Source organism: Ochotona princeps, chromosome 15 (genome assembly GCF_030435755.1).
Source record: "Ochotona princeps isolate mOchPri1 chromosome 15, mOchPri1.hap1, whole genome shotgun sequence".
In the NCBI taxonomy this organism is placed as follows: Eukaryota; Metazoa; Chordata; class Mammalia; order Lagomorpha; family Ochotonidae; genus Ochotona; species Ochotona princeps.
Genome location: NC_080846.1, coordinates 13335174 through 13362355, shown reverse-complemented (window position 1 = coordinate 13362355; position 27182 = coordinate 13335174). Strand labels below are relative to the sequence as shown.

Here is a 27182-nt window from a genome sequence, read left to right as displayed (position 1 = left end):
ATTTTTGTTGTTTGCTCCCCTGTGCAAGGCGCATGATGAATTCACAGCAGACTGAAGGGTCTCATCCTTATGGGTCCTGCAATCTACTGGAGGATAGTTTTGTACAACCTTGCACACATTTAGATATGATACTCATTGATAGCTTTCATCTGACCTTGATGAAAACCTATGAGGCCAAGCAAGCAAATACAACCCTTGTTGGCTTAAATCACTCATCCAGAACCACATTGTCTTTGAGTAACAGGACCTAAAGACTCAGGAGTTCTGACTTCTAGCTCAATGCCTGCTCTTTCCAGGATATCACATGAATTTTATCATTGTTTGGTGTTTTAGGGGAATCAACTAAAACTTTATGAGGCCAAGAATAGGGTAAAAATTATACAAGGAAATATAATTGCTTCCAATGGACTTTTGCACATCCTGGACAGAGCCATGGACGAGCTAGCACCCACACTGAAGAGCAACACTGAGGTGAGATACTCCAGATCTAAGTATCTGGATCCGTCTTCCACTTGCTCCCTGGAGAGTCACATGGTGCTTGCCCTTCCCCTAGAACAGGCTCTCAAGCATTAAGAGATGGCAGGGATGGCCTGCTCCCCATAGAATTCTCAGTATTTCTGTCTATTAAAAAAAAAAAAAAGATACGTAGTGCTAATGTAAGAAAGTCCTTGATTTGTTTTAACCTCTTTTATGCCCCAGTAGACAACTTTGCCCAATAATCAATTGTCATGAAAATGTGTTCCCTCCTGATTTATGGAGAAGGGCAGTCTTGATGAGATAAAATTTGTTCCTACATGATGATGACCAAAAGCTACATCAGAACCCACAGGTCTGAACAGCACCAAAGCTTTGTGTAACACAATGCTGTAAGCCTGATTCTTTAATATATGCCCTTCACTGACAAAACTCTGTCATCAGGGTTTTTATTGTTAGATGTTGTATTTCCTAAACTAAATTTTTTAACCTGTGTTTAAGCAATATGTCTTTTTCTTTTTTAAAGCAAACCATAATGGAAATGCTACAACCAAGATATAGCAAATTCAGATCTTTGTTGGAGGTATGTAATGTTCAAACAGTCCTAGAAAATGTCTGTGTCACATTCTTTGTAAGACAGGGAAATATAAATATTCTGTGGGGAATGATTGCATTTGTCAAAAACAGGTTGGGATGTGAAATTTTATTTCTCAAATGCAGGAAACCAGTGTGGGACATGCCTTAGATGAGGATAGATTCGGTGAAGCATATACCATTTTTGTTCCAAGTAATGAAGCCCTGGAAAACATGAAGGACGGCACTCTTGATTACCTCCGTTCTCCAGAGGTATTGTGGATCCCAATGTCTTTGATGATAGTGAGTCAGCATGGCTGCCCCAGTCTGTCCTTACAGGCTTTTTGTAAGCTGGGGACAGAAAATAAGCAGCACACTTACCACTACCACACTCACACTACCAAGGCAGACATCATTAATCAATCCCAGTATTCTAGCACTAATCCTAGATATGGCTTCAATCTCCTCAGTAGAGTTCCAAGTGACTACTATCAGTGTTGGCACAAGAAATAAAACCTACTTGCTAGTCCACGTCCTTGTGGTTGATTTGATTTCTAATGTTCCCCGGTAGTAAAATTAACATTTTAAGTTATCTACAACTAAAACCACCTAGGAAATGAAACGTAAACTGGACCATCCAAAGCCAGGTCTTAGCTAAATTGTAAAGGTAATAAGTGATATTTTTAAATGTTCTGGGCTTTTCTTTCTATGCTTCAGTCTGTCTCCATGATGACTCTCCTTATGTTCCATGGAATTTCAGTTCCCACAGTTTCACTCTAAAAGATGATTGACTACTTCACTCCAGGGCATAAATAACCGAAACTGCTGAGAGGGCTTCTTCTCCAGGGAGTAACTGCGCTCACACTCCTAGCTAATATTTCCTGTACCAACCATCCCAGGGCCATGTTGCAGACAATCTGAGCCTGCTGAAATTATTCAAGTTAGCCAATTGCAAACCTGCTTACCCTGCCATATCCATTCCTTCTTAAGGAAAACAAAATTAAGACAAGAGCAGAAGGATTTCCAATTAATGAACTGTGTCATTAGACCATACAACAAACAGTGAGATTATGTGAAGGGCTTCAGGCTTTCCTTAGTTGATTAGGAATCAACCATAGAGCATGTCCAATAGGCAAATTCCAGACTTTTAAGCTTCCGGTTAAGTAGCAGTAGCAGCATGCCCAGAAATAGATTTGCTCACCAGCACTGACCTTCTAGGTCAACTAGCTTCAGGCCAAACTGGGGTATCTTGGTGTTATTGCCTATTTCGTTTAGAGCTCACATACATACACTCCTTCCCAGAAAACTTCTAGGTATCTACAAGGTATCTTGCTTTTGAAAACTTCGAATTAAAAGAAACTTATCAAGGAGATAAATCAGAAGGTATTTCTTTTATAGCAAACAGATGTTTATTTTGTGAAAACATTCGCTATCAGTTTCTATTGAAAGTTGAGAACTCCCAAGCTGTTCAAAATTAGGTGTTATTTTAAAGAAGTTTTCTGAAACATTGAGGAAAACCATTAAACTTCTGCTTAGAACTCACACTCACATTTAAGTTACCTAAGAAAATGATGTTGTTCTCCAGGTACTTATTAAAATCCTGAGCTGGTATGGCTTCCTTGGAAGCATAGCATCCAATTTGATAGAAATTATTTAGAAGCAGTAATACCAGAGTTTGGGGCAACTCTTCCATACTTGAGGTTAAAATGAAACATTTTTATTTGAAAATTTTTACTCATGTAAGGTGAACAAATTTTATGCATTTCATATATAGGTTTAAGAGCATAATGATATTTCCCACGCACCCACACTCCCTTTCCTTTCCTGTCTCCTTTGAAGTTTAACATCTTAAATTTTGACATCTTAAAATTAGCCGCCTCCTTTTTCTGTCATGTGTCTTTGCATTCTTGTGCCCAGAGACTTATCCTCCTGCTACAAAACTGCTTTTCCAGCTCAACATTGCTACTGGTTCTGTTTTGTTTCTCTCAAAAGGCTTATCTCCATCCTCCTACATCACCCTTACATGTGCTCTCTAGGAAAGAAGGGATCTCGATTTGAGACCATGAGTTCTCCAAGGAACATGCCTAGGAATTGGGGAAGAAACTGGTTTCCCTGGAAGAAAACCTTCCCCTTCTGCTTTCACAACACCACGTTTCCTTCCAACGGTGTCTTTCTGCCTGAGGCCAACATTCTAATCTAGAAACCAGCTGGTCCCTGTAGAGACCACAAGCCCCAGAGTATGTCTTCATTACCAATCCAGATAGAAATGCAAACAACGAGAGCAACAGACCTAGCTTTGCCAATTCACAGATAGCATGCCACTAAAATACGATGAAGGAATGTGGCTTTACACAATTTAAAGTCATTTTCACAATATGGCAAGAAAGCTCTCTTGTACTGCCACTGGTACTTTTTTGCCCAAGCTACAAGGGCAGGCAGAGATACATGTCCCCATAAGGAAAAGAATGCACTACACCAAAGGCTCTTCTGCAAGGATTGCAACTGCAAGTACATCACGTTGGTCTGAGCCAGTCTGGAGTAAATTCTAACTGAATGACAGAGCCATGGCTCTTGGCCAGACGAGGCTGTGGGCATGCACAGTGGCAGGGGTGATGGATTCCTTGTCCTCTCCATTTCCTCTTGTTAGAGTCAGGGGAGGGAGGAACCCAAAACCAATTATTTTCATAGGCTTTAGAAATATATTATTCAATGAATAAATGATTTGCTATTGGGCCAGAGAGCTAGAAGAGACCCATATCACAGCCTCTATGTGGCAGACCAAATGAGGTTCGGAAGGTAGGTGACTTGCTCTGGATCACACACAAATAGAACCAGAATTAGAATTCAGGCTCCTGACATCCAGCCCAGTGATCCCCCAGGACCCCTCCTTCCTCCTCTTAACTCAGATGGGCCTGGAGGGCCTACTCTGTGCTGGCTGGAGATAGTGATTTATAAGCCAGAAAGACCCAGACCCTGCCCTTGAGGATTTGTAGTCCAGTTTTTTTGTTTTTGTTTTTTTATTTTTGTTAGAAAGTCAGATATACATAGAGGAGGAGAGACAGAGAGGAAGAACTTCCATCCACCCCAACAGCCAGAGCTGAGCCATTTCGAAGCCAGTAGCCTTTTCCGGCTCTCTGACATGGATGCAGAGTCCCAAGGCTTTGGGCCATCCTTGCCTGTCCTCCCAGGCCACAAGCTGGGAGCCAGATGGGAAGCAGAGATGCTGGGACTAGAACTAGTGCCCACATGGGATCCTGGTGCATGCAAGACAAGGACTTTAGCCACTAGACTACCACGCCAGGCCCTTATAGGTCAGTTTGATCTGACATTTCTCAGGAGTGCCCACTTTGTTTCTCAGTGGTGCTGCATATCAGAGCATATCCTAGCATTGCTTTTGTCTGCAGATCCCCACTCTGGATACCCTAAAATTAGCATAGAGGCCAAGAGACTTATTCAAGGTCACATGATAACAGAACCAAGGTTGCAGAAACAGCACATGCGGAGCAGGCTGGTCAATGTCAGCATTCTTTGAGAGAACTCTGTCCTGTACATAATTTTGTTGTATAAATATGGTGGCAATAGAGTTAATCATCTACACCAGGATACTTTTGAAAGTGAATATAACAGTCAAGACAATAGGTGTGTACCAAGTAGTGCCAAATATCTCAGCATATGTGTTTACCCTACTTACTTGTGACTGGCAAAATGACCAAGGTCAGGTAGACAGGAGACTAAGTGAGGAAAGTTCAAGTTCAGCAGGGCTTTATTTCAGTCCGTAGAGTGACCAGCCTACTGGCAGTTAACCAGCTGTGTCACTTAGGTAGCATTGTTCCAGATCTAAGTACAGGCTCAGCTGGGAGAAGACAGAAAGAGCCTCCCACTGCCACTACCATTTTTCTCCAAGAGGGGGAATCCACCTGTTTATTCTGTAGGATCCTTCCAGCATACTCCAGTGAGGTGTAGCCATGCCATATGCTCCAGGACTCTCATTCTCCCCCCTTTGCTACTTCAGTTTTCTGAGCATGAGAAACTTAGAAATGGCATTGAAGGAACGATGAGCTTGGAAAGGTTGTCAGGGTCCCTATAGCCATGTATCCAAAAATGACCAGTGTGTGCTTGACCAGCAAGTGTTTATTTATGGAACAAGTGAAACTTAGGCCACCTTAGAACATGGGTAACATCGGACACTCAGTAACATAATGAGCACAATGGGCAAAATTTAAGGCTTGTATACTGAACTAACTACATGATTTTGGACATGACTTTGAAATTCAGTGTCACCACGCACAAAATAGGTTGATAGTACCCTCTACCCCACAAAGCGTTTGGGAGGACAAGACAAGGTATGCATGTTGGGTTTTTCTAAGAGCTTCTGCACACAGTAGGAATTTTCTGAAGGCTTGGGGATAGGATTTTGCTCACTCTAGATTTCCCAATAAATACATTCTGGGTCATTTGTTTTTCTTGATTAATTGCCCAAGTTACTTGAAGAGACTCTGAAATAGGGAATTGCTATGTTTTCTTCTTTGACTAAACGTCTTTTGGTTCCTTTGCAGGGAGCTCGGAAGCTTCTGGAACTTGTCCGATATCATATTGTCCCATTTACCCAGGTTAGCCCAACTTTTCCTGCTGTGATGTTCCCCTGCTTTAAAGAAATCTGACCTAGCCTTCAATTCCACTGTTTTATACTAGGAAACTTGCAACACTTATTCTTTTCTGTAGCTCGGAGGCAAACTTTTAGCCATGACTCAAGTCTATCCATCATCAGAGAAAAACTGTGACCCCAAACTGTGACCTCAGAGCTCCCATTATTTTGTATATTTGTAAGGACAGTTTTTTTCAGTGAGGATTACAGGAAAGCATTACTCTGAATGTCTCTGTTCTCTTCTTGTTACAGCTTAAAGTGGCTACTCTCATTGCAACCCCTCACATCAAGAGCATGGCCAACCAGATCATCCAGTTTAACACAACGGAAAATGTAAGAAAGAACCCTGCTATGGAAGTCATCACCCATGTGCACCCAGGGTGGCTGGTCATCAGTTTAATCTGCCAGTCCACAAATGCAGACTTCAAATGCTTGAGGTCACTGCATTCATTCTCTATCCCTCCCAGCAGACATCTGCTGAGCAATTATTTAGGCAAGAGTCTGAGCTCCAGGCCAGTATTAACAGTGAAGAAGACAGACTTAAGTTCCAGCAGGGAAAACCACCTTTGAACAATTCATTAGGTATCAGTTAGGATCCTAACAGCAGTGAATCCCATCAAGACGTCTAGGGGTCTGGGTGAAAATGCAGATGGAGTCTCAGTAAGTCTGTGGGTGACCTAGGATTGAATTCCATGCTTTGAAAGTTGCAGATGAACTTGGGCAGAGATGAGTAAAAGAAAGGTGAGGGCAGAAGGGAGAGTATGTTTGAATGACTGAAGTATGACTGCAAATAAAATGCAAAGAAAACAGGGTTATTTAGTTAAGTCCCTGTGACTGTGATAAAAGCAAAAGTTGATGGTGCAGAGATTGTGTCTCCTGCTTAGTTGCTTTTGAAGCTTTTGATGCTGATGGTCTTATCCTCTCAACAGCGAGATACTGGGTCCCAGATACTAGTATATGTCTTAAAAAGAGACCAGTGAACAAACAGGTAGAAAGCCCTGGTTGTGGGGAATTTTTATTCTAGTAGGCAGGGATATGAACAAAAAGCAATTTAAATAAGTATGCACTCAGTAAATATTATTAGCATATGATTTAGTATACAAATCTTATATGAAGGGATACTCAGAAGAAAAGCAGCAAAACTGGGAAGGGAAGTGGGAGCAAAGGTAGGGCTGGCCATCTAGCACAGCAGTTGGAAAACCACTTGGGACACCCACATCCCACACTGGAGAACCTGATTCACATCTTGGCTCCATTTCTGGTCCAGCTTCCTTCTGATGCACTTCATGAGAGGCGGGGATAATAGGCCAAGTACTTAGGTTTCTTCCATCAGTGTAGGAGACTCAGATTGGGCTCCAGGTTCCTGTCTTTAGCCTGTGGCTGTGTGGGCATTTGGGGAGGGGATTAAGAGATGGAAATTTGTTCCTTTTGTTTAAGATTGATTTTTGTTTTTATTTGAAAGGCAGAGTTAGAGAATGAGAAGATTTAGAAAGAGAGAGCTTCCACTTGCTGGTTCACTCCCTAAATGGCTGCAATGGCTAGATCTGAGCCAATCTGAAGCCAGGATCCAGGAGCTTCCTCTAAGTCTCCCCCATGAGCAGGGGCCCAAGGACTTGAGCCATCCTCTGCTCTTTTCCTTAACCATAAGCAGGGAGCTGGATCAGAAGTGGAGCAGGACACAAACTGGTGACCATATGGGATGCTGGCACTATAGGAGGAGGCTTTAGCCTACCACTCTGGCACCAACCCCAGATGGAATATTTTTTACAGAAGGAAAGTGGGGCTCACATTTTAGATAATGTGCCCAGGAAGTTCTCAAAGAGAAGAGAAAATTTGAGCAAAGCCAATGCCAAACTGGGAGAACGAGCAGTGTGAGCATCCAAGGAAAGATCATGCTGGGGAGGGGAAATAGCAAAAGCAAAGTCGTGGAACAAGCAGCAGAGAAGTGTGAGACACAGCAGGATCTGTGTGGCTGGCCTAGAGGCAGCAAAAGATGAAGGAGAGAGCAGGCAGATGCAGGGGGGGCAGGCCCACACAGCCCAAGACATCAAGGTAAGGAGACAGGCTCTGCCCTTGGATGAAATGAGAAGCTGCAGGAGAGTTTTGAACAGAGGCATGACATGGTCAAGAGTAGGCCTTGGGAGAGCAGTCAGGAGTTTTGATTGCAGTCATCTAGAGGAGATAGTTTCTTATGTGGGGCTATGCTGGGATGGTAACAGAGATGTGACCAGAGGTCTTTGGAGGTATTTTAAAGGTAACCCAACAGCATTTGCTAATGAATTTGATGAGTGGTAATCACAGAGGCAGCCTGGAATGAATCCTGGACTTTCCATTTGAGCAATCAAAGATGACTGTGCCATTCATGCTCTGGGGAGCAAATCTGAGGAAAGGGACAGATTATAAATGTTTCTAATGTTAATTCCTACTCCCTCCATGAGAACACAAGCAGGATCCTGCCTAACTCAAGGTCCATGAATGTGTTGAGTGTACTCCTGTTTTGTCACAGAAACATAAAACAAGTGGCCTGAAATCACCAAGAAAATACATTGTGGAGCTCACATGGTTATGCGTTTGCCCCTGCCCAGCTCCTGCAAGGGCGTCCTTGAGTGATGTCCACCAGGAAGTTCTTGAGCAGATTCAATTTTCTCCCAGCAGCCAACTCTTCTAACAGCAATCTTGTACTCAGTAACAGGTCAAATGGCAGTGAGGACCTTGAGAGAGGTTGCCCTGGGAACCACTGGGAGCTCCTGCAGGACAGAATAAAAGATGTTGTCACTTCTTTCCAGGGACAGATTTTAGCAAACGGAGTGGCAATCGAAGAAACTGAGGTCTCTGCCAAAAATGGCCTGATTTACACACTGAGTGGAGTTCTCATTCCTCCTTCCATCATCCCGATTCTGCCCCATCGATGTGATGAGACAAAAAGAGAGATGATACTGGTAAGATGACTAGGAAAGTAAAGTACCCCTGCAGCTCATTGCAGCACACAGTGTTCCGGTACTCCAGATTCTGAGAAAGCCAACAAGAAATGTCTGACTCCATGATTCTCATCCGTGAGGGAGGAGAAGAAGCAGAGGACTGGAGATCCTGGCTCCTGAGTTGTGAGCCAAGATTCCTTGGGGGAATTTCCACTGACAGGAGCTTCCTAAGCACATAAGTTTTCTAAGGTCACCATGACAAATGATCGCAAGCTGGGTGATCATATATCGTAGTGTATGACTCAGGGTTCTAGAGGACAGAAATCTGAAATCAAGGTTCTGTCCCATGCTTGCTCCCTTCAAAGGCTCTGGGGCTGGATCATAGTTTGCCCTTTCCTGACTTCAATGACTCCCAACAATCCTGGTGTTCTTTGGCTTGTAGCCATATTCCTGTGATCTCTGCCCAGAGTTCTCCATCTTTGTGTGGACTGCTTCCACAGGTGTGTCTCTGTGTGGCCTCCTCTCCTTTTTAAAGAAAACAGTGATTGGATTGGGGGCCCACCCTCACTCACCAATCCATCATCTTAGTTTACCCTACTGCACCTGCAAAGGTCTTATATCCAAAGAAGGTCACTTTCTGAGGGTCATACATTTTTTGGGACCCGCTATACCAAGACTCTAGAGTTAGGTCAGCATTTTCCTCTCCTGTGGAATCGATTTAGGATCAGTCTCCTATCTTTTGCTTCCCCTGGCCTCCATCACAGAGGATCACCATGCTGCAGGCTCGTGGCTTTACTCTGAGAGGCATTTAAAATAGAATTTCCCCCTGGGTGGGGTCATTGGCATAGTGAGTCAACTAACTTTCTGCAAATCTCAGACTTTCCAAATGAGTGCTCTGAAAAGCATTTAAGAATAGCAAAGAATAGATACAGCTAACAGTTTCTAGGAGTCTATTTCCACCAGGTAGAGCCCAAAGATGCCTGTGGGTGTGTGTATTTGGATTTTAATGGTTTAGTGCTGGTCCTGTGGGAAAATATTTACCAAAGATGGTTCAAAGGAAGAGACTTCAATGAAGAAGCCACCTTGGAAGTATGGGCAGGGCGGGAAACAATTCATGCTAAGTTTCACATGGGGATGCAACAGTAAGAAACCATTACTAAAAAAGGGTCATAGGGATTCCACGGCAGGGTTCAGACTTACTTAAATCAGTAAAAGCCAGCAAACAGGGAGAAATGACGCTATCAGGACCTGCAGAGGGTAGTGCTGGAGCAGGGAGGAAATGGTGGTGGGTAGTAATCTTGATGGTGCTTTGAGTCAGCAAAAATCAAACAGAAGCTGACAAGAAAGCCCAAAAAATGGACCATCCTTCATGGTCCATCTTCTGGGGCACGGAGCCAAATAAAGAGGGTCAGAGAAAATTCAGAGGCACACACACACCACTGAATTCCCTCCTGAACTTAAAACCAACGGAAGAAAACCCAGGAGATGGAATAGCAGATACTCAGTGTTCAGCACTGTTACCACTGAGCTCATGGGAGAACATAGCCTTCAGTCTATAGCCAGTGCTAATACATCACACCTGACACAGAGAAAGTGCCTCCCAGCAGAAGGCCAAGGCCTATAAATAGGCTCTGTTGAGAAAGAAGACAGAAAGGAGTGCCCTGAGCAGGTTCCTCTCCTCCCACCAACCCCTGTCTGCCCCACAATAGCTTCATTCCTTCTCCCTGCAGAACAGAGTAGCCAGGAGTGACACCATGGGGCAAGCCTCAGACCAGCAAGGGGCTCACTGCCCTGCCCTGCTTCACAGGAACACTGGTACTGACTGCTGCCTTTCCTTCCAGGGCTCCTGTGTGAGCTGTCACACGATGTATCAAAGCCAATGTCCCACAGACTCGGAGCCCACAGTGAGTACAGCACTTTCAGGGAACCAGAGATCACCCAAGCAGTCAACTGGTGTGGTCTCTCACTAGTTCTGTTTTCCTTCTTGAAAAGATAATTCACTGTAACTTGGACAACATAGGATTAGCTCTTAGCCTACTGGTTTGAATCCTTGGTTTGAATGCTTGCTTGGTTTGAATCCTTGCTCATTGATCCTGGGCAAGTTATTTCACCTTGAAACTCGAAGTTTCTTCACACGTAAGTGAGAATAGCAGCAACAGAATTATCATTGGTTAAAAAACCCAACCACAATTCCAAAATTAAGCAGTCACTCAGGAAAGTTCTCCCCCACTTTTCCCTCTTCAGTAAAATCCAGTGCTTGTGTCTGTTCTTCCCAAGGGATATTCTGGAGAACACAGAATGTGTCAGGAAAATGACACTGGGATAATGAAAGCCCTTCAGTTTCACTGGATTCTGTACATGTCTGTAAGAGATTGGTCATATGTTAGACATACTATTGATCTGGGGGGACAGAGATGAACTCAATGTTCTGTTTGTCTTGGGAAGGTCAATCTTATAAGGAAAATACAAAAAGTGCAATGAGGAGGTCCTGGCCAGTAGACAACCCACGCAGGTAATGTGGTGTAGCAGTGGTGTCCCTTTGAAAAGAAGTCACCGGAGACATTTACGGTGAACATGTCTGATTACTGGTCATCAAGGACAAGCTTGTATCGGGTGGGGTGAGAAAAATAAACCTCAGAGTAATAGCAACATTTCTCTAGGGTACGAATAAACATCACGTATAATAAGCCTAGCCAATAGCCTTAAGGTCGTATACTCCTCTGGGTGGCATAATGTGACCTGCCCACATCCTGAAGCTATTTTTGACAGGACAGGAAAAGGTAGATGGGGGAGGGAGGTATATCGGGAGCTCTGGTCTCCTTTCAACCACATAGGCCAAAGCCATGGGGGCCTCTAGACATGCACCCAGGCCCCAGCCAGGACCTGTGGTGCTTCACGTAGGCCAGGTAGGCAGAGACACATCTGGGTACCAACTCACCCATAGTACAAGAGTCTATAACTTCTCAGGTACCCAACTGGCAGCAAAACCTAAGTGTTCCAACAAAAATAACACAAGTTCATCATAAGAAAGAACCTCTTAACCAGAAGTTTCATTTAAAAAAAAAAAAAAAGCCGGCAAGTTCTATAACACAATCCTGCTTTGAAATTTCTAACAAAGCAATACATTGACATTAAACAGACGCATCCAGGGATTCAGAGAAATACCATGCTTCATGAAGCTGTCCTTTACCGACTGTGAATGAGGAATTGGATAGGGAGGAAGTCATGTTGACTGGTCTCACAATGATTGCTGCATGTCACATTGTCATCACAACCGCTGTGCAGTCAGGGAGCTGAGGCTAGGAAACATGGACCACCTTGCACAAGGTGCGAGAGCTGTGGTTTGATCCCTTGTCCACTGTGTTGGACTCTGAGCACAGAAAATTGAAAGGCAAATGAGGTGTAGGCAAGAGCCAGAGAGCCTCCAAATTACTCCTTCATCATCACATAGATCACAGCTGGGTCGTTTTCTTGAGACCCAGCAAGAGAATGCTCCATACAAGGGCACTTGGAAAAGTTCATGGGAAAGCAGAATTAAAAGCTGGTGTAGTATACCATGTCCAGCCCAGAGTTGAATTTTCGAACAGTGATAGTTCTGGATGGTGATGAGTGTGAATCAGGGGGTTAGCACATTGAAATCTACTCCAGCTACTAGGAGAAAACCTTCCAATGACTGCTATTTTCATTGGTGAGTTTTTCCACAAAGTAGTGTAGCTTCTTAATGGGTTCCAAAGTTTCTATGTAAAAGGAGCTTAAGGATAGCTACAGATGGGAAGAGTAGGGTAGGCCACAACCAGGACAAAAAGGGAAGTATTCTCTGCACCACTGGAGAAGTCTGCCGTGGCATGGGAGTGGACCACAGATAGCTGTGCCTCAGCTCCTGCAAGTCCTGGTCTGTGACTTAGATGCAGTATGCTGGCATGGCCTCTTGCTCTTTCCTGCCACCAGAGCTGAAAACAGAAGGTGAAGAGGCTGGGTGATGCCCCGAGGACCAGGACAGCAGGCTGAAACTATGTCTCCTTGGCTTTCCTGCAGTCACTCTTCAAACACAGATGTGTCTACAGCAGAATGAGGGTCTTGAAGCTTGGCTGTGCCCGGTTCTGTAATGCCACCAAGAAGGTGAGGAGTGTGTGGCTGAGCCCTAGGGTGGGTCACAGCGTGAGGCAGCTGCAGGGTCTTGCTCTGGATTGGAGGCTCTGAAGGGTCACAGGTGACCAGGGGTGGGTGGCTCTGATGGTGTCTTCCTGGTAGAGCTGCCTTGATGGCTGCACCTTCATCTGTAAAAGAAAGAGGTAAACTTCTGAGGAAGGGCTAAAGCTGTTAGTTCCAATGGGGAGAGTCAAGTCTGTTTCCTGAGGCAGGTGCTTGGCACAGGGAATAAACTACCATCTGAAAGGCCCATATGCCACATCAGAGTGACTGGGCCCTCATCTCGCCTCTGCTTCCAATTCTAGCTTTCTACTAAGGTGCACTCTGAGATGCAGAAATCACATAGCAAAAAAGTAGTTGGGGCCCTGTCAGCCATGCGGGAGACACACACTGAGTTGTCAGCTCCTAGCTGCAGCCTGGCCCAGCCCAGCTGTTACAGACATTTAGAGACAAATCAGTAGATAACATCAGTCCCTCTCTCTTTCTCTTCCCTCCAACAACATACCGTCTTCTCTCTGGCCCCTTACCCTGTATCTTTCTATCTTCAAAATAGATAAATAAGTAAAATGTAAGTATATAGACAGACAGATGGCCTTGAGGAATGGCTGCTCAGTGTGGGATAATAAAGGACAATGTGCATTGTGCTCCTCAGGTGCTGAAGTGCTGCAAAGGCTTCTATGGGCCCGACTGCAGCCAGTGCCCAGGAGGCTTCTTAAATCCATGCTCAGGAAATGGACAGGTGAGCGGGACAATCCCTGATGCATGTTCTCTTGAGAATGCTGAAGATTGACCTGTCATGAGCCAAGTCACACAGCCCTGTTTAAGACTGTTAAGCCAAAAACCAATATGCTGCCCAAAACTATCCCCAGGAATATGCCATGGGTATTTGGGGCAGCACTAAGCCATCATTTGGGACACCCAGTGCCCATGTTCGGGAACCTGGCATTTTTAGTCCTGATTCCACTCCCCAATCCAGCTTCTTGCTCAGGCGCAGCATGGCAGGCAGCGGTTGATGGCTCAAGTGTTTGGGTCTCTGCCACCCACAAATGAGACTTTAATAGAGTTCCCAGCTCCTGGCTTTGGCATGGCCCAATCCTACCGACTGCGGGCATTTAGGGAGTAAACCAGCAAATGGGAAATTGCTCCCTGTCTCTTTGCCTTATAAAAAAAATAATAAATTGCCTAATTATTTTTTGAAAAGAGAAAGACCATTTGCTGAAAGCCAAAACCAGATCTTCACATTAGGAAGAACCATGGTCTAGGACAGGCCAGGGCAGGCCCATGACTTCTGGTCTTTGCTCTCCGGATGCCAGAGCAGATCATGGGCATCGTGAGACTTCCTAAGCTCACTGTCCTGTGTGAGATGTGGGAAGTGGCCTCCAAGACCCCCTCCAGGACAAGATTTTTATCACATGTAAAAAAATGATTGATTGTTTTTAAATCCATCTGTGAAACTTGGTGGAATGTAGATGCCGACATAGATTCACCCGGCTTGGAGGTCAAAGCCATGCACTGGAGGCAAACATAGTCATGATTCTCCTGGGGAAATCATAGGCCTGGGCATCGGATAAACCCAAAGCTGTAACTGGGTTTTTCCAAAGGGACAGGAAACTGCACAACCATGAGGAAGTGATACCACTTACTCGAATGGGGAGCAGCCAGCACTAATGCCTGTGGCCGAGCAGCTGGAGGGACAGCCTTGCCAAACTCTGATGCCCACTAAATTACAGAATACTGGCCTTGCCAGGGCTGGGAACCCAGAGACAAATCTGCTTCCTGCTGCAGGAGTCATAGAGCGTGTGGTAACATGGAGTGACAAGTGCAGACATTCGTTGTGCAGGTTCCTGTCTGATCACCTGACATCCCACTGTGACTCTTAAACCATCTCCCTTTGAGGTCCAAATCCTGGCTTTGGATACCCAAGCTCCTCCTCCTCCTATTCAGCATCCTACTTGGTACAATGACAAGGCCACTTCCTCTAAGGAATCTTTCCAAGGGACATTTTCAAGTGGGATTGGGTCTATGTTCTGGGACCCCTTTGCTGGTGCATGCATGCTAATAGCCCACAGGGCCCGCCTTGGTTCCCAGTGTGCAGACGGCCTCGATGGCAATGGAACATGTAGCTGCAAGAATGGCTTCAAAGGCTCCCACTGTCAGTTCTGCTCTGACCCCAACCGATACGGACCTCGCTGTGACAAAAGTAAGTGGTGCCTCCAGAGCTTCCTCCCCAGGGTCCTTCTCACCCTGCATTACCTAGGCGGTGCCATCCTCCAGGGTTCTTGTGGACAGCTGCTCTCAGCAGTAGTCCACACCAGATGACTCTGCCCCATCCGAGTCTGGTGGCAGTGATGGGCCTAAGAATGTGCATATCTGACAAGTTCCCTGAGGATGCAAATATTACTGGTTCTGGAACCACAATTTGAAAACCTTCCTCTCCAAGTATCTTATCCTAACTAAAGTGACTGGGTTCTAATTCAAGATACAGACTCACTCCCTACATATTAAATAGTCTTCTTCCATCCCCTGCTGCATCTGCAAGATGTGTGACCTTGGGCAATACTTCTGTAGACCTTGGTTGCTTCTTTTGTAGTGTGGGTGTGACAATAATAACTACTTTGCAAAATTAGTTCAAGTTAGAAATGGAGAGCGTTTGCCAGAGAACAGTGTCCGACACACCATTTGCTGCAAGAAGCATATAGATACGCAGAACGTTCCACAACATTTCAAACATGCAATTATAGACTCATTGGAAATGTATTGTGTTCTCTCTCTTTCTGCTTTATTTGTTCACTTGAGAGACAATTGTGTTAAGAGGAAGAGATACAGAGAGGAAGATCTTCCAACCATTAGTTCACTCCCTAAATGGCCACAATTGCTAGAGCTGGGCTTGGATGAAGCCAGCATCTTGGGACTCCATCCAGGTCTCCAACATGAAATCAGGGATCCAAGCATTTGTACCATGTTCTGCTACTTTCTCAGGAGCATTAGCAGGGAGCTGGATTGAAAGTGGAGCTGATCAGGATTCAAACTGTACCTGATGGAATGCTGATGTCTGAGACAGTAGCTTAACAAACTGCACCAAAATGCCAGGCCCAGCTCCCACATTATGTTCTCTAGAATGACACTCTGTATATTTAAATATATGTATTATGTATATATGTGTGTCTTAAGTATATGTATGTATTATATGGGTATTATATGTGTTGAATAAATGTATGTATTATATGTGTGTGCTAAGTATATGTATGGATATATATGTGTGTGTATGTATGTGTGTATGTGTATATATATATATGTATCAGATTACCTGTAGTTAAGTTCCTACTCTTCAACTTCCTGTCTGTTCAACTTTAGAAGTAGTCTCCCATTTCTCCCTCTATAAAGAAAAGGTAACCCTGTTGCTGTTGTTCTTTGTGATGTGGGGCATTTCCACCACCCCACCCTTTCCACCACCAGAATCCACTGATATTCCAGTTCCTTATGTGGAAGGGGGCAGCATTCTCGTATAACCTATACACATCCTCCCATATGTATTGTCACCTGTAGATTCTCTATTGTATCTAATACAATGTAAATGCTCTATTAATAGTTGTTATACTGTATTCTTTGTGTAATAATGACCCTCACAGTATACACATGTTCAGCAAAGATACAATGTTTTTCCAAATGTTTTTGATCCATGGTTGGTACCTGGGGCTGACTGTACCTACCCCAGAGCTTGATGACAGCGTTAAATTAGATTGTAACTGGGGGCTTACACCTAGCAAGTCATCAGTAAGAACCCATCACGGGGGTCTGGTGTGGTGGCCTAGCAACTAAAAATCCTCACCTTGAATATGCCAGGATCCCATATGGGCAACAGTCCTAATCCTGGCAGCCCCACTTCCCATCAAGCTCCCTGCTGGTGGCCTGGAAAAGCAGTTGAATACAGCCCAAAACCTTGGGACCCTGAACCCGCATGAGAGACCCAGAAGAAAGTCCTGACTCCTGACTTCAGATCAGTTCAGTTCCAACCATTGTGGTCACTTGGGGAATAAATCATTGGACAGAAGATTTTCCTCTCTGTCTCTCCTCCTATCTGTATATCTGCCTTTCCAATAAAAATAAAATAAGAGCCCATCACTGTCACCACTCACTGCACACACTTGTCACAAACACTCTTGCCTTGTTTAATCCTCTCAAGAGACAGCAAAGTAGGGCACAGCAGTGACTTGTCTGCTGCATCTTGTTATATTGTTCTTTTCCACCAAAGATTCCTGAGTGTCGTGGGTGTCTGACCCAGCATTGGAAGCATCTACATCCCACATCAGAGAGCTGTGTTTAGTTCCCAGCTTGCTGCCTATAAAGACCCTGGTAGGCAGCAAGTGAGGGCTTAAGTATGTGGGTCCCTGCTACCCACATGGGAGACCTGGACTGAGTTCATGGCTCCTGCTTCCAGACTGACCCAAACCCTATTCCTGCCACAGTAGACATTTGGGAAGTGAACGAGCCAATGGGAGCTAGCTTAATCATCTCGGTGTGTGTGTCTACAGTCCCCTTTGCCAATAACTAAATTTTGAATAAATAAGATCTCTGAGACAAAAAGAAAGCTTTATTCCAGGGCTTCTGGTTCTAATGGCCTTTGTTCCTCACCTATGGAACCCCATGATCTCACACAGCAGCCTTGTCACTTGAAACTTCTGTCCTGATCTAGTTAACATTTTATGAATATCTTTTGTGTTTAATCCAGCAGTGATCTTTTAGCCCCTTCACTGTGCCTGTCTTCTCTGTCCTGGACTTGGCACCCAACCACCCACATTAATTCCTCTCCCATTATCAGCCCCATCTGAAGCAATCCCAGAGTCCTTCATTTCTGATCATATTTCAAACCCTCAAGTCCTGACCCAGCTTTCTTTGAGAAACTCTGTGTCCTTCCTACTCACAGAGGTAGAAGAGCTGAAGTCTGACAAGCTGGCTATTGCAGTTGCCAAGTACCTGTAAACAGAGGCAAATCTGGCACCTGAAGTTCATGATGATATTGAGGTGTGGAAATACCCGTTAATGGAAAGACCTACTATGTTTACATATGGCCACTGACAGAAATGGACTTTGAAGATTGAAGTCCCTGCTTGGAACTCGGCAGCAAATTAGATAGTTAACTTTACCTCCTTGGGGCTCTTTTTTCCTTACCTGGAAAGAGGACATTATAAAGGTCTCTGCCTCTGAAAATCAGTGATTGTTAATGAGATGGCTGACCCGGTGGCTTAAATGAAGTCAGGGCCCAAATACAGGCCATTGGTTGTCATTGTGATTGAAAACAAAGAACAAACATATTAGCTATACAGCAGGGGCCTGTTGGCATGAGAAGTAGCTTCTATTTATTCCAGAATGTCTTCATGAACACGTGAACTCTCCCACCACAGTGTTAGAGCATTGAGTTCCTAGCCTCTTTCACACATATCACAGCCCCCTCCATTTTCATACATACAAAGCAGCCCGGAGACCAGGTGCTCCCCCTGAGTGGGAAATCAAGCTTGCCAAAGGCTGTCCCAGGCCCTCAGAGGAAAGCTTGACACCCTAAGAAGTTAGCAGCCCAAGACATAGCATAGCCTTGTTTTCCCAGGTGTGGAATTGGGGATGCCCAAAGGTGGCCATTCCCCTAACTCTGAACAGCCCTTTTCCTTGTCTTCCAGGATGCCTGTGTGTTCAAGGAACATGTGATAACAGGATAGACAGCGATGGGTCCTGCCATGCCGGCACGTGCAGGGACAGCTCTGCTGGGAGGTTCTGTGACAAGCAGACCTCGGTCTGTGGGCCCTATGTGCATTTCTGTCACATCCACGCCACCTGTGAAAACAGCAACGGCACAGTCAGGTAGGTCTGTGAGGAGAAGACTTGTCACAGCCATGGCCCGACCAGGGCCTTAGGTGGAGTCAGTCCATACCTGGAGCCTGTAATTAGCAAGGATCTGGCAGTACAGCTTAGCAGAAAGCTCAACCCAAGCTGAATCCAAGCACAGTGCTTTCTGCCTGGAACTCTCCAGCACCATGACCTTGGATGAGTGACTAGTACAGTGAGGATGATGGCATCTGCCTAGCAAGGCCATGGTGAAGATCAACAGAACTGCACAGGACAGCTCCCAGCACCAGGGCTGGCTTTTCCAGGTCTGCTCCATCACAGACCCTATCCCTGTCATCATCGAGCATGTAATACAATGGTAGACCGGTCCACCAACTCTCCAAGCCCTGGAACCACCTTCCCCTCCCAAGGCTGATAGCAGTGGTTCCCCTGGTTAAGGCATCACTCTGGAAATTGGGCCTTTAGTGATTGGGCTGCCATTGTTTGCATGACAGAGTCTCTAACAAATGCAGTGGATCTACAAAGATGATCAGAGCCCTTCTTTTTCTGAAATACCTGACTCAAGGCCGAAGTCCCCAGATGTCTGGGAAAACACTCTCCTTAACTTTTTTGGTTATCATTTTTTAGTCTATCATTCTGCTATGGAAGTGTATCATGACATTGTAGGTATAGACAATGGTAGAAAGTACAGCATCTTATTGTCTATATACACTTAACAGTTTCACTGGGAGACCATCTTTGATTCAGGAGTACAGATACATACTGTAATGTGATAGTCTCCTTTAAATAAATACATGTATATACATATTTACCTATATGTCTATTGATTATCTGTAAATTGATCTACATATCTATTGATATCTATTACATGTGCATCTTATATTTTGCATGAAAGTTACCTTATATCAGAGAGAATATGTGATATTTATCCTTTTGGGATTGGTTTATTTCACTGAGCATAATGGTCTCTAGTTGGAATCATTGCTGCAAATTGTAGAATTTCATTCTGCTTAATGGCTGAGTAGTATTCAATAGAGTAGATGTACTAGTTTCTTTATCCACTCCTTAATTGTTTTTTAACCAGGATATTTACTTATTTGCTTTGGCCTGTCTCCTCCACTAGAGTGTGGGTCCCACAAGGCCAGACACTGGGTCTTATGTTTGCCACAGCTGTGCCATAGCATGGCATCCTCCTAAGGTATTGGGATCTACATCCATATAAAAGGCTCAAATTACATATCATCAAAACTATCCTTTGCACCTCTTGATTCACCCACAAAGAACTACCAGTCAGCATGCATTTTATTACCGTAGGTAAGTCAAACAACATGGAGACATCCAGCCCATTTTTTCATTTGGACACCAGATGAGTACACAGTTCCTCCAGGAAACTTGAAAACAAAATTCAAATCTTGGTAGAGCACATATGAGTGAATTTGCAGAACGCAAGAGTAAGTGGAATCACACCGTGTCCCCAGGCTCTACAACAAGAAGCCAAATAAATGTTGGACTAACGAATGAATGAATAACACATGTTTAAGAGCAAAAGTATCCACATGGAATATTTTGAGGGGAGTAACTGAGAGGGTAACAGGAAACTGTTTCTGAAAACTATGATAGTTCATGGAAGAGGCGGGCTCTGATTGGGTAAGAACAGAACTGCTGCTAGGTGTGGAGTGTTAGAGCACGCAGGTGCTCTGCTGTGTACTCCATGAGCACCTGCTCATTCAGTCCTCAGCACTGTAACCTTGTGATGCGGGAGGTGGCAGATGGGAAAACAAAGTCTCCTGATTGTTAAGGGATTTGGGTTAGAGTCACCTAAGTGCTGAGGGATGGGTGTTGGATTCCTACTGACAGCAAACCCCAGAACCCCTTCCTGTGGGCTCTGGCTTCGACCGCCTGGCTGTGAACTGGCTCATCACTGGAGGGCTTCTTGGCTGACTCATTTCTGAAGAAGTGGTGTGTGTTTTTCTGTGTCTGATTTTATGCACTCTTTTTGGCAGCTGTGTGTGCAAGGCAGGCTATGAAGGAGATGGATTTATCTGTTCTGAAATAGACCCCTGCATGAAATCAACCCCAGGAGGCTGCGGCCCTAATGTGAGTGTTGACTTTTGTTTCTAAGTTGACTGGTGTTTCTGAAGAAATCCTGGGGGAAGGATCACTCTGCATAGACATGAGGCTCCTGTGCTGGAATTCTGAATTTTAGAGCCAGATACCAGGTGCTTGCTGCAAGCTTCAGCCTCCTATATCCAGACAGGTAGGGGACTTGGGGTTCTCAAAAGCCATATAGCTTTGGGCCCAGTGCAGTAGCCTAATGGCTAAGGGTGTTCACCTTGCATGCACCAGGATCCCATATGGGCACAGGTTCTAATCCCAGTGGCCCTACTTCCCATCCAGCTCCCTGCTTCTGGCTTGAGAAAGTAGTCAAGGGTGGTCCAAGGCCTTGGGACCCTGTACCCACGAGGGACCCAGAAGAAGCTCCTGGCTCTGGACCAGCACCACTCTGGCCATTGTAGCTGCTTAGGGAGTGAATCAATGAATGGGAGGTCTTCCTCTCTGTCTCTCCTCCTCTCTGTCCCAATAGAAAAATAAAATTAATGTTTAAAAAAAGTTCTTTAAAAAAACAACAGCCTGAGAACCAGAGCTGGAGACTAATGGCAACAACTCCTCATTCCAACCTGGCAGCTTTTGACAGACTTCAAGGCTTCAAGGTGCCTGATGCCATTGGCTTCATGCACCAGCCTGCTGAAGTAGCTATTGTTAACCCATTTTACAGATTAGGAAATGGACTCAGTGGAAGTTAATTGCCTTGTCCTGAGTTCTGTATTTACCAGGAGTACAGCCAAAATTCACCACTGCTTTTGCTTACTAATAGCTTTTAAATATTTGCACCACCCCCTGAGCCTATTCATCCTCATTCTTTACCTACAGTTCCCTTTGATTCCTCTCCTACCTTTCCTACAATGTATTGCCCACCCCTAACCAGAAAAACATGAAATAAATCAGAGTCTGTGTCTGTCAGGTTTCAACCCCCATGGGACTCAGAGTAAAATCTAGACACAAGTTTTCCCAGCCCAGCCCAAGAGATTCACCTGGGGACAGGTGAATTTCAACAGCTTCATTTCAACCATGGACCTTGTGTCTTGCCTGCCTTCTGCCCCATGCTTCAGCCTCCTGTGTTGTCACCCTGAGAGTCCTGGAGGTTGGTATAGTGGTTAGCAGCCAGTGTGTTGACATTATAAAGAAATACCTGGATTCCTGCCACTTTGTAGTGAAGTAATCTTGAACAACCCCTTATTCTTACCTGTAAAAATGGAGATGATAATAATGCCTTTCCCGAGATGATTATTTATAGCTGCAAAACAAAAATAGAGCCTGGTTTGTAAATGACACCGATGTGTGTGGTAATGGTTATTACCTGCACAGTTCCAAGCAATTTGGCTCCTTCAGAGGTTGACCTTTTCATGGGTCTCCATGTGAATGTGTTTCTATAAAATACTCCAGGAAGTCCTCTTGACTTTTTTAAATTGTGTGGCTAGATTGAGGTATCAGGAATCTCGCTTTTGCTTTTTCTCCTGCAGGCAGAATGCATGCAAACTAGCTCCGGGACGCACAGCTGTGTGTGCCAGCAGGGGTGGACAGGTAATGGAAGAGACTGCGTGGAGATCAACAATTGTCTGCTCCCTGGTGCAGGTGGCTGCCACAGCAATGCAACCTGTCTGTACGTTGGCCCTGGGCAGGTAGGTGGCTGTGTGCAGAACAAAGAGGAAGTGACTTTTTCTAGTACTCCAGTGCTAGACTTTGACTAGATCTTACTGCAGACTTTTTAATCATCTGTAATAACAAGGATGGGCTAATTGTCATGGCAGACTGTGACAAGCTATTATCCCATCTTACAGAGGGAGGAAATTGAGGCACTATGAGGGCAATCTTCTCCCATCACAGAAAATCAATCATGGTGTGAGATTTGCACCAAACCACTCTGACTCCAGAGCTTTCTGCTTAGTCTACACTCTGGAACTCACTGTATGAGGGTCTTCACAAAGTTTCATAGAAAATGCACATTATGAAAATAAGCTCTTATTGAATTGCAAAACTGTTGGCACCAAAATAAGTGTATCTTTTAATCCCATTTTTCACATGTCCCTTGGACATGTCTGCAATATTCTACAGCTTATTTTTTAATTTTATTTATATTAGCTAAACAAGCTCTGTAGTTTATTAGAGGCAAAGTGATCAGCTCTAGGAAAAGGGATTCCAGTAGTTCTAGGACTGTGGCCATGTGAAAGAAGAGGTGGTTGGTAAGGACCCCACACCCCATCCGTCCTTCCTGCTCACACCCCTTCCCAGAGAGAAGACCAACAGATGTTCTCCGTGAGTTTGAGGCATCAAAAAACACGGAAGATGGCATAATAAGTATATATTAACTATATTGCCTGGGAAGTTACAATGGTTATGAGGCAGGGATTGGAGAGAGGGTGGTTATCTGTATCAGGGAGAAATCGTTTATGTGCAGCAGGAAATCCAATTCTTATGCACAGCAGATTGTGGCAATCTGTGCTATGGCCACTATGGAAACCAGTCTGGAGATTTCCCACAAATAAAGTTTAAAAATAAAATTATACTATGATTCATCATACTGGATATACAGATATGCCAAAGTATTAATGGGAAATGGAATCAAAACGTAAGGATTTCATGCAAAAAATTTAATAGATGTAAATAGAGAGCAATAAAATTTTTATGAGAACATAATTATTGAAAAATTGTAGATTTCACTTTCCGTGCCAAAATAAGCTACCTGTTAATCCCATTCCTCAACAAGCATTTTGAATATTGTTGAACATCCAAAAGAATAGAAAACAGGTACTCAAAACATGCCTTTAAATGCCTTTAAATCCATGGCTGCATTACCCACAATAATCAAAAAATGGAAACAACTTAAGTCCCTATTAACAGCTGTGTGGATGAACAAGGCGTGGTTGATTCATGCAATGAGATATTAATCAGCCCTAAAAGGAAGGAAGTTCTGACACGTGGCATGCCATGAATGAACTTGAAGATGTTATGCCAAGTGAAGTAAGATGATGGTGGGAGGACAGATATTATGGAGCTCCACTTCTCTGAGATCCCAGATATGGACCATACATAGAAAACAAAAATAGGCACGGCGGGTTGAGAGGGATGAGGGGTTACTATTTGTTGGGTTTTAATTTGGGAAAATGAAGAGCATCTGGAAATACAGGGGATGGTTGTGGAGCCATATGAGTGTCCTTAATGCTATCAATGTGCATCCTTAAAATGATGAGCATGATAAATGTGCCTGTGTGTGTCTATAACCCCCCTTTCATAAAGATGTCATCCATATTCAATTGATACATCAAGTGCCAGTGTAACCTTTCCAAATAAGGTCACAGTCTGAAGCACTGTGGGACACCATTTCAACCCAGGAATTTGAAGGAACACAATCCAGCCTAGGCAGTTGTGGTTGCTTCTCTGCTCTGTCTTCCTTTCTGCACACAGGTTTGAAATGCGTATTGTGGAGATGGAGGAAGAGGAACATCTCCTTATAGCACTGTGTGTGAAACAGACTAGTCACGTCTAGGATTGCCCTCATTACAGAGGCTTGCAAACTTCTGGACACGCCACTAGGCACAAATCCTGATTACCATGTATGTTGCTTGAAGAAATTGTAGGGGAGAGAAAAAAGAGAGGCTTTTAGCCTAGTGGTTAAGATACCTATTATATCTCCTGTCATTGCAGAGCACTTTCACTGGGTTCGCAGCTCAGACTCCCAACTCGAGCTTTCTGCTCTTGCAGACCCTGGGGGAAGGAAGTTGATGTCTCAAGTACTTGGGTTCCTACCACACCCATGTGAGAGAGACATGGAATTCCTGGCCTCTAACCTTGGTCTGGCCTGCCCTTTGCAGTTACATGCATTTATGGAGTGAACCAGTGAGTGAGAGCATTTGTCCTCACTCTAAAATATTCAAATACATTTAATAATTAAGAACAAGGCAAACCAAGTTTAGGCTAAATGGGACAGGAGATTGTCAAGGTGGAAGGTGCACGGCAGAACTACCCCAACACCAGGTGGAGATGACTGGGCACCATTGTCAGCAGGATCTCATCCTGTCATGTTCAGCCATGTGTGCCTGTTCCAGTGTAAAACACTCATGCTTGTCCAAAAGACAAAAAGGCAAACCCATTAAGATAAAAAAATCCCAATAGAAATTCTGCTGAATTCTTCCACCACTTAATGGGTTTGTTATGAGTCTCCCCTGGGGTATCTGCTTCTGCTTTTGAGACCAGCTCCTAAATAGCTCTGATCAAATACACATGCTTTTCCTCCTCTCTGCCTTTATCCCGATATCCATCTTCAGCATGAATGCCTTCCCCACCTCTGCTGTCCTCAACCAGAGTCCAGCAGCATGCCTTGCCCCTTGTCCAGAAGAACTTGCTCTGAGCAACCACGGCCCTCATTGCATAAGCACCACATGTGCCAGCCGATCCATAAAACTCAGGACATTGCTTGTTTCCTGGAGTTTGCTAAGGTCGGATCTTTCTTGTTTACTTCTTTATACTTCACCTTTCTTGAGATTTATTATTAGTTCCATAGTAGTCCTTTTATTTAATTCATTTTATTTAAATCCACTGCAGAAATTACTCCTTTTTAAACTTTCAAATTACAAAATACTCAAAACTTTTAGAAAACACAGGAAGATGAAAATGACTCAGTGCCCCCACAATCACCATTTATTTTGTGCTAAATATTTTCCGTCTCATCTTTCTGTTTCCTTTCCATTGCTGTAACCTCAGCGGCGTTGGTGGTATAGTGGTGAGCATAGCTGCCTTCCATTGCTGTAACCTGCTATATTTTTGTTGGTTCCAAGATTGCACCCAATACAGACCTCCCATTGTTTTGTCATATCATCATCATACTGTATAGCTGCATGGTCAGCTGCCATGATTTAGTTTGTGATCAGCCTATGTAGAAGGGGACTGACCTGCAGCCTGCTCAGTGTGGGCCTCACCCTTCACAGAGCAAGGGGCTGTGAAGATTATGCATTCATTTGCTGAGCCATGTGCCTATGCATTGTCTAGCAAGGTAAAACCTGACCCAAGGTCCCCAGTTCAGAGGGGGTTCCTTTCTAAATTGAACCCTGTGCTTTCTAGGATAGCAGTGAACTTGCGAATGGGTCTCCGCCAAGTAGAGGCAACATGGCTTGCTTGACTTTTTCCTAGGGCAGAGGGATCAGCCTTTCCAAAGTCAAGGTTTTTAGGTCTAAGGTCTCTGAGAATCCATCTCCCTAGGCTCTTCTGGTAAAGAATTAAAAGGAGCTGACAGGTTGGAGAGCATTTTGTGGAATATGAAGACTAACAGCTCTGGATTCTGAATTGTAACAGACAAAAGACATTAACGCTGTTTTCTGGGTGAGCTGAACAGGCCCACTCTTCCGGGACACATCAGAGGGCAAAGGGTATAAGGTGCTGATTTTCAAGATTGCCCTCTGACTCTGCTCTTAACATCTCAGAATGCCTGTGAGTGCAAGAAAGGGTTTCGAGGAAGTGGCATCAACTGTGAACCAATCATTTCTTGCTTGGAACAAACTGGGACATGTCATCCACTGGTGAGTTCCCTCACTACTCTTTCATTACTTATTTTTAAAAGTTGAGAAAATGAATTGGGTATTCCTAGCTAATTTGGGCCGGGCCATGAACAAAATCTCTCTTATCCCTGAAGGGAGTCTCTAAGAAGAACTTGAGAACTTCCCTCAGCTTCTACTCCAGGGTCTGCATCAACCATCATATGATTACACAATAAAACACAGCATATGATAACCCAATAAGATACAGTTAGATTTGAATGTGAAATAAAAATATTTCAGCATAAGTAAGTCCCAGATATCGCATGAGACAAAGTTACACTAGATATTATTCACCTGAAACTCAAATGTTCTTATATGCCCTGTGTTTTTTTAATTTACTAAGTCATGCACGAATGAAAAGTGTTTCAACGTGATTAAATAAGAGTGCACTGAGCACACACACAGCAGAAGCCTATGGTTGCTGCACCTGGGCTCCAAGCTGCTCCCACCATCTTCCAGCCCTAAATTTGCAGCTCACACTGTGGAGGGAGCCCGTGGCTGCAGGGCTGTCACATGAGGAAAACAAACTGCATCTTCTCCCTTGGTCTGATCAGGCGACCTGTCAGCCTACTGCATCAGGTGTCTGGAGCTGCGTGTGTCAGGAGGGCTATGAAGGCAACGGGCTCCTGTGCTATGGGAACACAGCCGTGGTAAGTCGTCAGCCACAGCAGAAACAGAGGTGATGCTTGGAGGGAACAGGAACCTCTGAGCTGAGATGCTTGTCAAGTGTGTCTCAACGGAGCATTTGCTCTGAGGGGTAAGGGACTCTTCCCAGGGGGACTGGCACACTCTGTGGGCTGAAGGGGGCAAACTTGGATCTGGAACCTTCTGTGTGCCAAGTAATTCTGACATCTCTTCCTAGGCACTGTACCTGACTAGCTCTGGGCTCTCCTATCCAGGTTTGGTGCCTGGATTCCCAATGTACCTTGTGCTTGC

At 44.5% G+C, this 27182-nt stretch overlaps 1 protein-coding gene across 2 annotated transcripts in view; it reads left to right on the top strand.

Moving 5' to 3' along the window:
- STAB2 (stabilin 2) overlaps window positions 1-27182 on the top strand; it is a 133268-nt gene that overhangs the window by 42843 nt on the left and 63243 nt on the right. For both annotated transcript variants that reach the window (XM_058673667.1, XM_004589784.4), the window contains exons 14-28: window positions 334-471; window positions 1001-1057; window positions 1195-1320; window positions 5604-5657; window positions 5945-6025; window positions 8479-8631; window positions 10452-10514; window positions 12646-12729; window positions 13412-13498; window positions 14848-14959; window positions 18432-18612; window positions 20601-20694; window positions 22179-22337; window positions 26133-26228; window positions 26801-26896. In XM_058673667.1, coding sequence (XP_058529650.1) covers window positions 334-471; window positions 1001-1057; window positions 1195-1320; window positions 5604-5657; window positions 5945-6025; window positions 8479-8631; window positions 10452-10514; window positions 12646-12729; window positions 13412-13498; window positions 14848-14959; window positions 18432-18612; window positions 20601-20694; window positions 22179-22337; window positions 26133-26228; window positions 26801-26896 — 1581 coding nt within the window. The remainder of the gene's footprint in view (window positions 1-333; window positions 472-1000; window positions 1058-1194; window positions 1321-5603; window positions 5658-5944; window positions 6026-8478; window positions 8632-10451; window positions 10515-12645; window positions 12730-13411; window positions 13499-14847; window positions 14960-18431; window positions 18613-20600; window positions 20695-22178; window positions 22338-26132; window positions 26229-26800; window positions 26897-27182) is intronic.